Consider the following 17,777-nt stretch of genomic DNA (forward strand, 5'->3'; position numbering starts at 1 on the left):
GAATACAGGGTAACACTTCAATATAGGGGGCAATTCTCAATATGAACTAGCTGTTATTAGTATGCCTATTATTGGCATATTGGCTGTTATTAGTACTTATAAATCACATATTCTGAATGACCATATTCTACATCCCTAATCCTACCTAATACCTAAACCTAACAACTACCTTAATAACTATTAATAAACAACAAGTTAAGAGTTAATTGTGGGAGAAGTTGTAGTTAATGGTTTGTTAATAGCGAGAATTGCCCCCTATACTAAAGTGAGACAGAATGCGGGTTTTTTTGTACTTCTTGCAATAGAGCATGTAACAAAGAAGCTTTCCAGAAACTTTTAGAACAATATATACATTTAAAAATATAATAAAAACATATATAAAACATAAAAGACACGACACATGAAAGATGATTGAGTAAAATATAGTTTTTTATTCATTCATAAAATATTCTTACAAACGTTAAAAGTGATTTGTAGTTATCTTTAGTTATAGAGTTTTTTAGATAACATTATGGTCAATAGTGTGATAAAACATGTCTATCTGGTCTGCACAGACAGTAAGATAACCAGAATATCAATCTCTAAAAACCAAAAAAGAAGAGGAAAATAAAAACTGAAAAATATCTTTTGGAAAAAACAAACAAGCTTTACTTTGTCGGAAGTGGATGTTATTTTGACTTTATTCCAGAGATACAGAGACCTTCTGGCAACTGAACTATAGTCAAGTGACAGCGTGTTTGTTTTCACAAGGTTTTCAGCAGTTATGAGTACATTTCCACTGTTGACTCACTTTCTGAGATAATTAGTAACAGGAATTAGTCAACACCGTCAGACATAAAATCTGACAAAGTTGGAACTCATATGTGTATTTCTTTCATAACTGTGTACAGTGGAGAAATCTCTCTTTCTCCTCAGTTGCAGCTGCCTTAAAAATTATAAGAATTTATTCTTTGGGCAGATGTAGAAAGTATAACTTTCCTTTCTTAACCTCAGAACACTGGTGAGTCATGTTTCCCATTCTTTCCCACCCCTGACTAACCCTTGTGTGGTGTTCAAATTTTTGTTACTTGGGTGGTCTAGTGGACTCGCTGCAGGTTTGGGTTTTTAATTCAACACAATCAAACACTTCATGTTAAAATAATTAAAATATGTTTACTTCATCTCATTTACAAGCAGTCTAAATAGCATTAATGGTTAACTCACTTACACACACTCTCAAACACTTTCTCTCTCTCTCATACACACACAAACAAACATACTAAAAGGAGGCCCAGGCATGAAGAGCACACAATAAAGATACACAGAACTTACAGTTTCCACAATTTTATAAGCCCTGGGTCCAGTTGACCTGAACATCCTGTATGTAATATAAATGTGTAGGGGGGTGATATCTTGAGATATCTCTCAGGTTCCTCAGCCAAAAGGATGAGTGAATGGCCGTTGCCACATCCCTCTCACACCTGTATGCACGGGGCGGGGACTTTCTGAGATACATATTAACAGGAAATTATTTTCTGCTCCAACAAAGGTTTTAACTTTCCTTCCTTGTCATTTTATTAATAAATCACAGATTCTTGAGAAAAGGAACAAGACAGGTATTAGTATATTAATCTGTTTTAAACTCAGTATATTCTTTTTGATTCTGTACTTACTGTTCCTGTAGAATCCTGAAACCTCAACAGCAATGAAATCAACAATAACGATACAAATCACTGCGACTGAACACACTTTATAGAGTTCTGAAAGTGAATAAATCAAGCCAATTTTTACATCATCATTAGGTGTGGTGCTGTTGGCCAGTCAAACACAAACACCACAGTGACCTTGAAGGTTTTAACTTTCCTTCCTTGTCAATTCAGTAATAAATAACAGATTCTTATGAAAATGAACAAGGGAAGGTTGTGTTAAAACAATAATTCACATTTTAATCTGTTGTCACCTCAGTTGATTCTTTTCCAACTCCGTCAGATGGAGATTTGGTGTGAAAACAACAAAATAAATCTGTAATTAAAATCATGAAACAACATTAAAATAATGTGACTTGAAAAAAAACCTGTGACTAAAGATGTTAAACACTCTTAATTAAAATAAAAAGATGTTTTAGAGGAGTTGTGTGTTTCATTAAGATGACAGTATCAGTAAAGAACTTGTTTCAGATGAAATAGTGAATACAGGGTAACACCTCAATATAGGGGGCAATTCTCAATATGAACTAGCTGTTATTAGTATGCCTATTATTGGCATATTGGCTGTTATTAGTACTTATAAATCACATATTCTGAATGACCATATTCTACATCCCTAATCCTACCTAATACCCAAACCTAACAACTACCTTAATAACTATTAATAAACAACAAGTTAAGAGTTAATTGTGGGAGAAGTTGTAGTTAATGGTTTGTTAATAGCGAGAATTGCCCCCTATACTAAAGTGAGACAGAATGCGGTTTTTTTTGTACTTCTTGCAATAGAGCATGTAACAAAGAAGCTTTCCAGAAACTTTTAGAACAATATATACATTTAAAAATATAATAAAAACATATATAAAACATAAAAGACACGACACATGAAAGATGATTGAGTAAAATATAGTTTTTTATTCATTCATAAAATATTCTTACAAACGTTAAAAGTGATTTGTAGTTATCTTTAGTTATAGAGTTTTTTAGATAACATTATGGTCAATAGTGTGATAAAACATGTCTATCTGGTCTGCACAGACAGTAAGATAACCAGAATATCAATCTCTAAAAACCAAAAAAGAAGAGGAAAATAAAAACTGAAAAATATCTTTTGGAAAAAACAAACAAGCTTTACTTTGTCGGAAGTGGATGTTATTTTGACTTTATTCCAGAGATACAGAGACCTTCTGGCAACTGAACTATAGTCAAGTGACAGCGTGTTTGTTTTCACAAGGTTTTCAGCAGTTATGAGTACATTTCCACTGTTGACTCACTTTCTGAGATAATTAGTAACAGGAATTAGTCAACACCGTCAGACATAAAATCTGACAAAGTTGGAACTCATATGTGTATTTCTTTCATAACTGTGTACAGTGTACAGTGGAGAAATCTCTCTTTCTCCTCAGTTGCAGCTGCCTTAAAATTATAGGAATTTATTCTTTGGGCAGATGTAGAAAGTATAACTTTCCTTTCTTAACCTCAGAACACTGGTGAGTCATGTTTCCCATTCTTTCCCACCCCTGACTAACCCTTGTGTGGTGTTCAAATTTTTGTTACTTGGGTGGTCTAGTGGACCCGCTGCAGGTTTGGGTTTTTAATTCAACACAATCAAACACTTCATGTTAAAATAATTAAATATAGGGATGCTCCGATCCGATATTCGTATCGGAAATCGGCGTCGATACTGAATAAAATTCTAGATCGGGTATCGGTGAAAAAATTGCACCGATACCCGATCTAGCTTACATAAAATTTCTGCTAGGCGATGTAAAAGTTCCTGGAGACACCGGCGCTTAAACTCTCTCGTGGCTGTGCTTTGCGAAGCGTGTGACATCATACGCTAGCAACGTGCTCTTTACGTAGTGTGCGTGAACAAGCGAACATAGCTTACATTGAGCAGCGAACAGCATGGAGCGACAAAAAATATCTGCCATTTAGATTTACTTTAGAACAGCTTCGCCAACAAGTTACACCGCTGTTTGCAATACATGAGAAGTAAATGTTCCGAGGGGTTGTGATAAAGCTGTTCATTATAATACTACTAATTTAAGCACGCCGAGTTCAATAAGCTGAAGAAACTAAAACGAGACGGTACGAAGCAGCTAACTTTGGAGGAGACAGCGGAAAGAATTCAGAAATTTCCATCTAGTAGTGTGAAAGCAGCGAAAATCATTGAAAGCATTTTGAATTTCATGGTAATGGATTTGCAACCGCTGTCCGTCGTTGCGAACAATGGCTTCAGACTCCTTATAAACCACCTGGAGCCGCGGTACGACATTGTGAAGCGTAACTGAGACCTGAACTGTACCAAAAAGTCTGCAAACATGTATACGAAAAAAATAAAGATGTCAATGCGCTGAGTTTTGTGGATAATTTGACTTTGAATTTCTATTTGCACCGACTAAACTATTATATCTTTTTCCGTTTATTTTTACATGTGCAGCACAAGCTAGGGAAGCTAGTGTTTTATCTATCTTTCGGTGTTGGATGTTAAATTTGATTTCCACTAAACTTTAGCTTAGTTTAGTGGACTTTGCTTTAATGACTAAAGCATTAAAAAGAACTGATTCCTGTTTGAATATCTAAAGCAGTGAAGCTATTGCTTTTTTGCTCAATTTCAGCTGCTTTATTGTTTATTGTGCATTGATTTTTTTAAATTATATTTGCACATAACAGTTATTCAGAGATTTTGTTTCCATTTATTAATACTTGTCTATCAAGCTAGTGAAGCTGTTGTTTTATTCAGCTGCTTAATTTGCACTTTAATTTTGAATTTCAAGTTTAAGATAGTGAACATTTTGTTTTATTTTGCTGGTTTAATAAATAATTCACAAAATTTGTGAATCATTTGTTTGTTATTTTGTTTTACGGGGTCAGGAAATTAATGTTAAGTCGAGCATGATGCCTTGCACAGCAATGCACACAGTTTATTAAGTAATTGTGCACTTTAAAAATGTTACCTTAGTATCGGATCGGTACTCGGTATCGGCCAATACTGAATCTCAGGTATCGGAATCGGTATCGGAAGCAAAAAAGGTGTATCGGAGCATCCCTAATTAAATATGTTTACCTCACCCCAATTACAAGCGTTCTAAACAGCATTAATGGTTAACTCACTTACACACACTCTCAAACACTCTCTCTCACACACACTCACACACACACACACACATACACACACAAACACACACTGTGACAAATCTTGTTAACTCTGTCAAGGGGAATTTCCCAGATAGTTTTTGTATCCAAGCGAATTTAGGTGGAGAATCAATTGCTTTTAAATATGGTCATTTGCTGAATTTTAGTAATACATTTGATGATTTGACCCATCAACTAAAAATCTTAATTTATGTAAATTATTGACATAAAATCCATACATATTTGGAGTTGATAGAATTATTGATGCATGAGGAGGTGAATGGTGATGATTTCTTTCTTTCTTCACATAGAAACCTCATGTTTTTGAAATACAAGTAACTACAGATTATGAAATTATTTTTAAAGCACATACATCAAATGAATCTGTTGCAGTACGAAAAAGTGTGACGTTTAAAAGGTAATGCTAATTAAGTTAATTAAGAGTGTGGAAAACGATGAAAGGCTAAATCTATGCTACCTCTGGGGAGAGAAAAGGTTTGAGTGACGTATGACGCTAGGAACGATGTGAAGTGACCACGAGTAAGCATGGGGCAGTGACGTAATGGCGCAGTGGCAGTGGCGCTGTAATGTTGGCGTGTAGCGACATTCACATCCGAGGGTTTTCCCCCCTCAATCAATTAAACTCACATTCTCTATTGTCATTAATATATTTAAGTAAGCTAATTTTGTAATTAGAAGAAAAAACAAACGCAAAAATTGCGTTTTAAGTTTAGAAACTGAAATTAATGTCCTGTAAATGCTGATGATGCATAATATTTATGTGATATGATGTGTTGAAGTAAAACATAACCTAATTCCTTCAAGATCCTTCAGGAGGGCAGTCAAAGTCTGAGCTGGAGTGTGTCTGAGCAGAGTACTGGCAGTGTAAGCGTCAGTAAAAAAATCTGAAATGTTGATGATATATAAGAAGCTATCTATGAGAATAACTAAATTAACTTAATCGAGCAGATGAGTGGACTGTGTGGCAAACATATAAAGAGTATCTGCATTTCTTGCTTTGATCTAAATCAGAACCGACTTGCACCACCTGCTGGTGAAGCGGTCAGGCAGCAGGAAGAGATCATGCATTTGTAGAATCGGCGCTCTATTGCTTTTCCTGGGATTCCCGAATGTGAAACTTTGAATTTCAAGCCTAATTTGAATCCCTGAATTTGTGACGCGAAATATTTTACTTCCATAGCCCTTGGACATCAGGGAGGAAGACGAAGAGGTGGAGGAAGAGAATGAAGAAGGGCACTATTGCTCGACTGCCAAATTCATAAATGTAATTGTAAATGTTTTATAGATGTTGGTGTACGCAGAGATTATATGTATGCGCGAAAAAATGTTCATGCATGTATTACTAACATAAGATTGGTATTTGTTTCACATTACTGCGCACATGTATGTCATATGTGTTTGCTTGAACATCCAAAAGTGTAGATGTATATGTAAGCAAAGTGTATTATGTGTATGCACGCTGTTATATATGTATTCATAAGCGCAGTTTGATTTAAACCCTATACGTACGCATCTGTCAGGGCATGTTTTGTGCGTACGCAACGGTTATAAATGATGCCCCAGAAGTGAAGAGAAGGGGTTTCCAGACAGGGAGGAGGGTTAACGTTTTTGATTAAAGAGCAAATAATAATAAAAACATGATGTGCACGGATAAATAATGTATAATAAATACTTCACCACTGTGTAAAACAATTAGAATGATCATTTAATTTCATGCCGACTGCGTGAAGAAAGGTTATTCGGAAAGCCCTAATATGGGCGTGTTTTATGCAAATGACTAACAGGACATCCGTTGAAGTGGATTTCAGTGACAATAATCGCTCATTTAGAATGCTCTGCAACGTCATCTAAGGTCAACGGCGGGGTTGCGCAGATTATGATACCATAGAAATCGTGTAATGTTGGTTCATATATATATATATATATGTAAAATGCATTTTGATGAACTCCTTTTTTACTCTTTTTGTTTTTTCAATAAAAATGTGTTAAAAAAAGACAGAAAAAGTGTAATGTTGGTTCATATATATATATATATATATATATATATATATATATATATATATATTAATATGTAAAATGCATTTTGATGAAACTCCTTTGTTACTCAATATTTTTCAATAAAAAAACATAGTGTAATGTATTTACTTTTAAATTGAAAATATATATATAATATACACATGATTATCTACATTATCAATATAAGCATTACTTCTGTTCATGTATTTATTTGACTGCTGCAGCTTTATAGCTCGACAGTAACTCTCTAGCAATATGAAAATACATTTTAATTTTGTCAACATTGTGAAGATGTGTCGTGTGGGTTTAATCTTTTAAGCCTTTATTTGTGCCGCCATAAACATTTTTGAGGTAAAACTAAAATAATGAAAAAGAATGCCTCTTAAATCTTTATTAGCTATAACATCAATAGCTAAATTAATGAATACTCACACAGATTTGTAAACCCTTCTAATAGCTGAATACAATTTAATACAATTCAAATATACAGTGAATACATTCATTCTTCATGTCGATTATGGAAATGTCTACGTAAACGTTTGCGTTGTTTTTTCACTCGTGACACGTCATGCAATGGCAGGTGGGTGATTTTCCTGTTGACTTCGGATTGGAATCTCTCTTAAGATGGTGGAATAGTTCAACTTTTTGTATTACAGATATGTATAAGGAATACCGAGTATACTGTAAATGTTCAACACAGTCTCATGGGAATTTGTGACATTGTCAGAAACTATAATCTATTAAATTTCCCACTTTTTTTGTGTCAACCATCACGACCTTCAATCTTATGTATTTAATATGCGGTATCTTTCATATGTTTGTCATATGTCTATCCCTTTGAAGGTCATTCAATGGATTTTCAGAAAGTTAGGGCATTAAATCACATTAAAAAGTCTTACATTTTATTCCTTTATGCATTTTTGAAGAAGAACACAATGAACCAGTTTGGACTGGCTGGTGCAACATTTCTGTGGGAGAAATGAACGAAATCAACAAAATAAATGAATTGTTTATTTGTCCTACACTCTAAAAACACGACTTTAAAAATGAATGAAGCAGTTTGCATCATTATCCTTAATATAAGACAACTTGTAATAAAATTGAGCTTACCCAAAAAACTACATTGACTTACGCACGTAATTTTGTCTCTTCATTAAAAGTATTTCAATCGACTAAACTGTGTTCATTATACAAATGATTAAGGTGAACATAGAAAAATGAAAAACCTTTCCCTTTTAAACTGTGAATTCAACTGAAAAATAAATGTCAAGAAATAGCACAGATGAACTACTGTAAAAGTAAAGGGGTGCGTTATATACAGTTAAATAAATATACTGTAAATATAAATATGGTGGATTTATACCACAAGTTTCATGATTCTTCTATCATGTCATGTTTATTCTTGTTCTTTGAGCAGAGTCATGGCAAAGCCTTGGGGTTTTGTGTGAGAAAGACATGGCTTTGTTTATATTTCGGCTTGGCATGGTCTTTCTCGTGTCTCGTCAGTGTTTCCTGCCCTTTTGTCTCGTTAGCTTTCCCTTAGTGTTTAATCCCCAGCACCTGTTCCTTTTTAATTATCCTTTGTCTGTCACCCTTTTAAAACACCCTTGTGTTCATTGTCCTGTGCACGTTCATTGTGAAAGTTTCTTTAAAAGTTGTGTAGGTTGTTAATATGTCTGGATTACCTGTTACTTGTAATCATGTTCCTGTTCCTGTCTCTGTTATACTGTCATGTATAGTAAGTTGTTAGTTTAGTTAATATCAAGTGTTTATTAGTCTAGTGTTAAGTGAGTCTTCGTTTTGTGCTTTTATATTATAGTCAGTTCCCGTTTTACCCCATTGTGGGTCTTTATTTCGTGTTTATTTGTTTAATAAAATCTTTTTGTTAACCCTGTTATACCCGTGTCTGCCTGCATTTGGGTTCCCCCCGTGTTTCATGACAACAAGCGAGGTTCCATGCAAAATGGAATGCAGCACAATGTTTATTTAACATTGATTATTTTGTTTTTGTAATAGTTGAAGGCCAAATTTGGCGATTTACGATTATTTTTACATTAATTAAACAGCATTTTTTCCCACAAAAAATAAATTGTAACAAGCGCAAGAGCCAGCTTGCCTCCAGCATCTAAACTAGCGTTCAATCAAATAAAAATTTAAACTAAATCAAATACCCTACTCATTCGTAAAACAGATACCTCTTAAAACTGCTAACATAGCCAAACCTCTTTAAATACTTACAGGAAAGAATACTAAATATTCACACACACAGATCCTGTCTACATCCAGTTATTTTTGTGTATTGATATTAGGAAAATGTCTGAATGACTTTATTTACACACGTATCAATCAGCTTTATCATTGCTTAGATATTGACTAAACCGATGAGCCTTTTAAAAAGCCTTTAAAACATATGTAACAAGGTTTAATAGTTGGGAAGGAAGGAGGCGGGAACCGGCCCACATTTAAATACATTTTAATCAAAATAAACAAACAATGCCAACAGCCACCTCACGGTCGACTGCCGGCCACAAGAACATAAACACACACTTAAAACAAACGTCCGAGCCCGGTTCTCTCTCGTCAGCAGTCCCGCCGCTCATCCTCTTATGCTCCCGATTTCCTCCGTGAGATATGCGGGACCGGTGTGCGCACAGCTGATCACTCACGTCACCGGCCTCGCCTCACGGCTCCCGTCCCGGATTCCTCACCACAATATACTTAGTTCTTGGATTGTCTTGAGTCTTCACGACCAACACTGTCATCAATAACAGAACAACAATACTCCGTCACCCACGTTCTGAAACTAGATTAATAGTCTTCAAACCTGTTTTGCCAAAGAAAGAAACCTGTAATATGACAAACTCAGAAGAGAAAGAGAGGCCATTGAAGAGATCTACAGTAGTTCACCTAAAGATTTCGTCACACATTTATCCTGAAACATGTATTTGACTTTTTCAACAGTATTACACAAAATAAGATTTCACAAACGTTTCAGTAGTTTTGGGTATAGTGGAAGTCAATGAGTTCCTTCAGTCCGTGAGTTGTGTCCTCGGATTTTCTGTCACAAATTGTACTCCTTAACATGACGCTTGTGAAGGATCGAGATGAATTGTGAACCTGTAACTGTTCTTTAGGCTCAGCACTGTTGAAATAAAACAGCATGTGCTGGGTTAGGTGTGTTTGAAGCTGGTTTGACCATCTTAAATCAGCTAAGAACCAGCACATGACCATCTTAAACCAGCACAAACCAACATCAAAACATACCAAACCAGCATGTGCTGTTTTTTTCAACAGGAAGACAGGATCACAAACAGAAGAATATTAGATGCCATTGACTGAAATACTTTCACTTAATTGAACTTGAGTAAACTGAAAAACTCTGTTTCAAAAGATGCTCTACACAGGCAACACGACTGCACGACATTTCTAAATAGTTTGTGTTACCTCTTAATCGTTTGTAATGAACATGCAGATTGTGTTTTCTTCTCTGTTAACTCTGTGTAAATTCTTAGATATGTATACCAAACAAGTCTCTAATGTGTTCACACCCAAATGTTTGACGTGATCAGAGATTGTTTTTTACATTCATGTGAAGTGAATCAGATGTGAAACAAGAAAAAAGTTTGATTCACATTAGGCCTACATTCATGTCATTGTCATTCGCTGTGCCTCATGCATCATGTATATTGTCTTCATCTTCATATCAATCTGCTATAACCAGTAGAGGACTATAACAGTCACATCAATAGTGGGAGGCACCAGATGATCATCACCAGTGTGTGCCAAACTCTTTCAGTTTAGTTTTTACTGAAATGAAACATCTCTCTAAAAGTGCTGTGGTTTATAACACTGTGAAGCCCAGAACACTCCTGCTGACAAAACTGAACAATGTGAGTTTTTACTTTTTTTATTACAAATCCATCTTGTTATATACAATATGTCATTATGCCAATAGTTGTGTGTCATGAATCTCGGTGTGAGACATGGCTTGAGAACCCAAGTGCAGGCAGACACAGACGGTATTGATGTAAAGGGTTAACAGATATTTATTACAAATAACAAGACAAAACAGGCAAAACAAAGACCCACGGTGGGGTAAAACAAGACAGGAATAAACTATAAACTTTAACAAGGACACTAACTTACTAAACTACAAAACAAACACTGGGAACAAACACTAAACTAAGACTTACTAGACACAGGGTTGATAAACAGCATACAAGGAACAATGAACAACAGGAACCAGGCAAGACTTCAACAGGAAAAACACATTCAATGCACGAGCAACGAGACAAAGAAACATGAGGAGTCTTTATAGGGGAGGTAATTAACACTAACTATGAAACAGGAGGGTTGGGCAATGACGCGACTTGAGGAGAGTATGGAAGACCGCAAGGGTCAAAAATATCTCTCCTCACACAAAACCATCAGGCAATGCCATGGCTCCACTTGAGACAAGAATAAAACATGACATGGTAGTGGAACCATGACATAAGCCCCCCCTTTAATGAACACCTCCAGGTGTTCATCAAGGGGTCACTAACAAGACAAGACTAACTTAGACAAGGACAAAAACCAGACAGACAAGCTAAACATAACAAGAGGCATACAAGACATGATTACGAATGGATTGGGATGAGACAATAAAAACAACAAGCAAGGGAGGGGGGGTGGGGGCAGACAAGAAAACATGGGAAGTCCAGAAGGGGGAGGGCTGGGTGGGGAAGTTCCAGCCCTTGGGGACGCGCCAGGGCGCGGAGCCCCAGGAGGCTTGACAGGAGTAGTCCTGGGGGGAACTGTCCTAGTCCCCTGCAGGACTGTAGGGCTGGACCAGGGTTGGAACGGCGGCTGGGCAGCGACCTCCGGCGGCGGCTGGGCAGCGACCTCCGGCGGCGGCTGGGCAGCGACCTCCGGCGGCGGCTGGGCAGCGACCTCCGGCGGCGGCTGGGCAGCGACCTCCGGCGGCGGCTGGGCAGCGACCTCCGGCGGCGGCTGGGCAGCGACCTCCGGCGGCGGCTGGGCAGCGACCTCCGGCGGCGGCTGGGCAGCGACCTCCGGCGGCGGCTGGGCAGCGACCTCCGGCGGCGGCTGGGCAGCGACCTCCGGCGGCGGCTGGGCAGCGACCTCCGGCGGCGGCTGGGCAGCGACCTCCGGCGGCGGCTGGGCAGCGACCTCCGGCGGCGGCTGGGCAGCGACCTCCGGCGGCGGCTGGGCAGCGACCTCCGGCGGCGGCTGGGCAGCGACCTCCGGCGGCGGCTGGGCAGCGACCTCCGGCGGCGGCTGGGCAGCGACCTCCGGCGGCGGCTGGGCAGCGACCTCCGGCGGCGGCTGGGCAGCGACCTCCGGCGGCGGCTGGGCAGCGACCTCCGGCGGCGGCTGGGCAGCGACCTCCGGCGGCGGCTGGGCAGCGACCTCCGGCGGCGGCTGGGCAGCGACCTCCGGCGGCGGCTGGGCCGGGCTCGGTGCCGGACGGACCGTCACCTTCCCACAGCGCCCCCCCAAAAAATATTTGGGACTCGGGACCACAGGACTCGGGACCACAGGACTCGGGACCACAGGACTCGGGACCACAGGACTCGGGACCACAGGACTCGGGACCACAGGACTCGGGACCACAGGACTCGGGACCACAGGACTCGGGACCACAGGACTCGGGACCACAGGACTCGGGACCACAGGACTCGGGACCACAGGACTCGGGACCACAGGACTCGGGACCACAGGACTCGGGACCACAGGACTCGGGACCACAGGACTCGGGACCACAGGACTCGGGACCACAGGACTCGGGACCACAGGACTCGGGACCACAGGACTCGGGACCACAGGACTCGGGACCACAGGACTCGGGACCACAGGACTCGGGACCACAGGACTCGGGACCACAGGACTCGGGACCACAGGACTCGGGACCACAGGACTCGGGACCACAGGACTCGGGACCACAGGACTCGGGACCACAGGACTCGGGACCACAGGACTCGGGACCACAGGACTCGGGACCACAGGACTCGGGACCACAGGACTCGGGACCACAGGACTCGGGACCACAGGACTCGGGACCACAGGACTCGGGACCACAGGACTCGGGACCACAGGACTCGGGACCACAGGACTCGGGACCACAGGACTCGGGACCACAGGACTCGGGACCACAGGACTCGGGACCACAGGACTCGGGACCACAGGACTCGGGACCACAGGACTCGGGACCACAGGACTCGGGACCACAGGACTCGGGACCACAGGACTCGGGACCACAGGACTCGGGACCACAGGACTCGGGACCACAGGACTCGGGACCACAGGACTCGGGACCACAGGACTCGGGACCACAGGACTCGGGACCACAGGACTCGGGACCACAGGACTCGGGACCACAGGACTCGGGACCACAGGACTCGGGACCACAGGACTCGGGACCACAGGACTCGGGACCACAGGACTCGGGACCACAGGACTCGGGAAGGAGGTTTCCCGCGACGTCGTCCTCGAGTCTCTAGCCACCCACTTATCTCGGACTCCACCAGAAGAACCGGCGGCCATGGAGCTCGAGCCAGAGGGTACTGAGTCCCCCAGGGCAGCGGCGGCCAGGACGAGACCCTCCGCAGCGCTCGACCGTGGGGTGAAAGTCCCATGTGGAACCTCACCCCCGGGATCGCTCCGGTTGGTCACGTACCTGACCATGTCCGCAAACCCTAAGGGAGCCAGCAGCCTCTTCTCCGACGGTGTGAGGCGCCGGGTGAGGCAGCAGTTGAAGATCGTCTTCAACTCCGCCTCACCAAACTCGGTCGCCTCTGCCACCGCCGAGAATGCCCTGGCGAACTCCCGGTCACCGTAACTCCCCTGGCGGAATCCAAGCAGCAAGTGGGCTTGGCGAGACTGCAAGGACGACGTCGTACCGTCCATGCTGCCTACTGGGTTCGATTTAGGCTCGTGCATTCTGTCATGAAACTCAAATTGAGACATGGCGTGAGAACCCAAGTGCAGGCAGACACAGACGGTATAGATGGTAAGGGGTTAACAGATATTTATTACAAATAACAAGACAAAACAGGCAAAACAAAGACCCACGGTGGGGTAAAACAAGACAGGAATAAACTATAAACTTTAACAAGGACACTAACTTACTAAACTACAAAACAAACACTGGGAACAAACACTAAACTAAGACTTACTAGACACAGGGTTGATAAACAGCATACAAGGAACAATGAACAACAGGAACCAGGCAAGACTTCAACAGGAAAAACACATTCAATGCACGAGCAACGAGACAAAGAAACATGAGGAGTCTTTATAGGGGAGGTAATTAACACTAACTATGAAACAGGAGGGTTGGGCAATGACGCGACTTGAGGAGAGTATGGAAGACCGCAAGGGTCAAAAATATCTCTCCTCACACAAAACCATCAGGCAATGCCATGGCTCCACTTGAGACAAGAATAAAACATGACATGGTAGTGGAACCATGACAGTTGTGTTTCTGGTAAATGAAACATTTTAAGACAGAATGTATCCATTACTGGGATTATGACAAATATTATTATTATGGTTTTAATTAGAGAGGTTATAAATGTGAACTTAACTTACTGAATTTTGGTTTTCTTTGAGTGATTTTTTTGTTTATTACACAAGAATCATTCACACTAAAAGTGAACAGGTTAGTTGTCCTTTCAACCTTATTTGCCCTCAATTACTTTAGGGTACTGTTCCGGTGACAGCTTGTACCTTTATCTTAGAATATTAGTTTTACTTTGGAAGTTTAGCATAGCGTGTAGACTTCACATGTTATGTTTTCAGACAATATGACAGTCAAATTTTTGTTATTCTTTTCTATCAGCCTGAATCTGTGACATTTTAGCCATTCTGTTTTCTCATCAGGTTCAAACACTTGAATCTTCAGCTGCTGCTGCTGTGGTTTGTCAACTACAGAGGTCAGTATCCCGTCATTTTGTGTATGAACCATTTCTGATTTTCATTGTGAGGTTGAGTTATTCCAGTTCTCGACAGTATTTGCAGGAGCCACCGATAAACCTGTGTCAGGAATACTGGGAGGGGACGCCACCCTCTTATGTGAATCTGATGCCACAGACATTTTCAGGCTTGATTTAAGCAGGATAAAAAGCATCATCGCTTGTCAGAATGAAACATGTGACGCTGAGAGTGACAGTCAAAATGGCCGAGTGTTTAAAGAAGGAGTATGTGGCTTCATCATCAAAGGTCTGAGACTGAGTGATGCTGGCAAATACATTCTGAGGGTCTATAACCATGATGATCAGACACTACAGCGGACGTACCAACTTTGCATTCAATGTAATGTCAAAACTGATCAAATTTTCAGCATGAACTTGTCAATCCTGTAATTGTCAACGACACAGAATAGGCCGCTTGAGTTCATATTGCTTCATTCCAATATAGGCTTAACAGTGGCATGATTTAATATGGTCCCTAAATGTCCTAAATATGTCCTTATGGTCTTTTGGTTTCCCCTCAGATACGATTTCTGTGAAGAAAGGTGAGCCGCTGAAGTTGGACGTTCTGTTGTCCAACGCTGATAAAGTGGAGCATAAGGGCAAGAGAACCACAGGTGGGAAGGTGGTCTGGAGCAGAAGGTGGTCTGGAGCAGAAGCCACGGGGTCAGGAGCCATCGAATGATCATCAGAGACAGAAAACTGATCATTAATAATTTCACAGCCACTGACACTGGAACGTATGAGGCTCTGGACTCTGAAGGACAAATCTTGATCATGGTGACAGTGGACATCCAGAACAACTTTGATACAAGTGAGGATTTTTGACAGTGCTCTTAAATTAGAAAAACAAATGAGCTCTGTCGTAAAAGACAGTTTATTTGAAATTGAGACTCTTGGCTAAAGTCAAGCCCAAACCTTCCACGAAATGAGTTTGAATGTGTAATTCATGTTTTTATAACATCAAGGCTAGACTATTGTTACTCTTTATATGTTGGTGTGGATCACTCATTTCTTCAACGTCTACAGCTGGTCTTAAATGCATCAGCTCGACTTTTGACTGGGCCTAAAAAGTATGAGCACATTACCCCAGTGTTAGCTTCTCTACAGTGGCTTCCTGTTCGTTTCAGGATTGATTTTAGATTTTATTATTTGCTAGCGCCTGTCTATTTATCCGAGCTTTTGAATGTACAAGTACCTATAAGAGCACTTAGGTCGTATAATCAGAAGCTTCTTGATGTTCGGAGAACCAGGTAAGAAATATAGGTGACCAGGCTTTTTCAGTATGGCACCAAACTTGCGGAATGGTCTACCTGTACGCTTAAGAACTGCTCAATCTGTTGGAATTATAAAGGCATTTCTTAAGACACACCTGTATTCTTTTGCTTTTATGTCAGACTGAGTGGAGACATTGTGTTGTTTTTATTTTTATTAGTGTCATATATTTATACATATATTTATATTATTATTACTTTTACTTATTGTATTCGTGTTGCTTTTGTGTGATTGTCTTTGGACATTGTGAAGCACTTTGGACAACAATGGTTGTTTTTCCATTCCATTCCATTTTCTACCGCTTATCCGAACTACCTCGGGTCACGGGGAGCCTGTGCCTATCTCAGGAGTCATCGGGCATCAAGGCATGGTTGTTTTTAAATGTGCTATATAAATAAAATGGAACTTGAACTTGTTACATTAAGATTTGAAAGTCAAATGAATTCTACTGAATGACTGAATAACTTTTCAATGTCATCTACAGCATCTAGTGCAGAATCAGAAATGAGCTCCACACAACAATATAGTGAGTAAAACTATGTAAAAAATATATAAAACTACTGAGTCATGAGAGCTTTGCAGAACCCTTAAACAACAATATGAAAAAAAAATATGAAAATTGCTCTCTTTTCAGCTCCTCTGCCTCTAGAGATTTTCCTAGTTGTTCTGGTTTTGCTTTTGGTGGTTCTGGTTGCCTGTATGGGAAAAAAGATCCAGAGATGTTCCAGGGGTTCACTGCACTGCTACAAAGGGGTGTGCAAGATCGGTTTTGGTGACCCTTAACCACCTACCAAAAAGAAACTAAATAATATTTTAGTAAGAATAATACATTGGGTTTCCCAGTGTCATATTGTATATAGTAAATAAGCCACCAACATTTTAGAAAGCAGTTCAAATTTAGCATTCTCTGTTCTCAATATTGATACCACAGCAAAAACATGAAAGCCTAAGTTCAAACATTTTAAAAGACAAGTAAACGGTCATCAATCAAATGAGAGCAAATAAACAAATTACAAGCAATTACGAGCACAAATAAATACAATAGAACAAAGAAGAAAAACTGAAGAAAGATTCACCGGTAGGTCAAAAGGTAGAAATTGCATATAACACTGTGTAGTCTTCACTGTAAAAAAACTAATTCATCCCTATTGATGCTACAAAGGTTATTCAGTCAAAAGCAATGAGTGATTTTATCTTTGTCTATTATCATTTGATTAACATTTAAGTATTTTTTCCGTAGCGTGATATCCGAGTGAAATGACATCTGCAGCGCATGTAGAAACAAAGAAGCAAAGTGCAGCTGTGACCAAATACACATCTGGTTCCTCGGCCCAGATCTGGTCCACCCTCCGCTGTTAGATTCTGAATAGAAGAATGAATCTGGCCTGGAGATGATTAAATTCAGGGCTGTGGCCTACTCTGTGTACATTAAGGGAGAAACTGAACTGTGGAAAAGATTTGTTCACTCAACTTGACTCCCTCAAATCATCCAAAGAGTCATTTTTGATGCATTGAGTTAAAGGTCCAGTGTGCCATTTTTTGGAGAGTCACAGTACATAGCTACGTCTTCAGATGTGTATAAAGTAATGAAGCGTAACATAATGAAGCGTTATGTTTATATTACCTTAGAATACGCTATTTCTATCTACATACACCGCGAGTCCCCCTGCAT

At 40.5% G+C, this 17,777-nt stretch overlaps 1 protein-coding gene across 1 annotated transcript; it reads left to right on the plus strand.

The window, feature by feature from the left end:
• Positions 1–2,699: 2,699 nt before the first annotated feature.
• Positions 2,700–16,529, plus strand: LOC130418763 (uncharacterized). Its single transcript, XM_056744848.1, has 5 exons — positions 2,700–2,723; positions 3,057–3,172; positions 14,742–14,794; positions 14,871–15,173; positions 15,355–16,529. The coding sequence occupies exons 1-5, from the start codon at positions 2,700–2,702 to the stop codon at positions 15,513–15,515; spliced, it is 657 nt and encodes a 218-aa protein (XP_056600826.1). The 3' UTR covers positions 15,516–16,529.
• The last annotated feature ends 1,248 nt before the right edge of the window (positions 16,530–17,777 follow it).

The sequence above is a fragment of the Triplophysa dalaica genome, chromosome 4, assembly GCF_015846415.1.
Source record: "Triplophysa dalaica isolate WHDGS20190420 chromosome 4, ASM1584641v1, whole genome shotgun sequence".
NCBI classification, from domain to species: Eukaryota; Metazoa; Chordata; class Actinopteri; order Cypriniformes; family Nemacheilidae; genus Triplophysa; species Triplophysa dalaica.

What these genes read in the sequence shown, in the direction of transcription:
- LOC130418763 (XM_056744848.1), top strand. Translation starts at nt 2,700, where the DNA reads ATGTCTATCTGGTCTGCACAGACA. An exon ending in CTATCTGGTCTGCACAGACA is followed by an intron (nt 2,724 to 3,056) that starts GTAAGATAACCA and finishes AACTGTGTACAG; the next exon opens with TGTACAGTGGAGAAATCTCT. An exon ending in TTCTTAACCTCAGAACACTG is followed by an intron (nt 3,173 to 14,741) that starts GTGAGTCATGTT and finishes TTTTCTCATCAG; the next exon opens with GTTCAAACACTTGAATCTTC.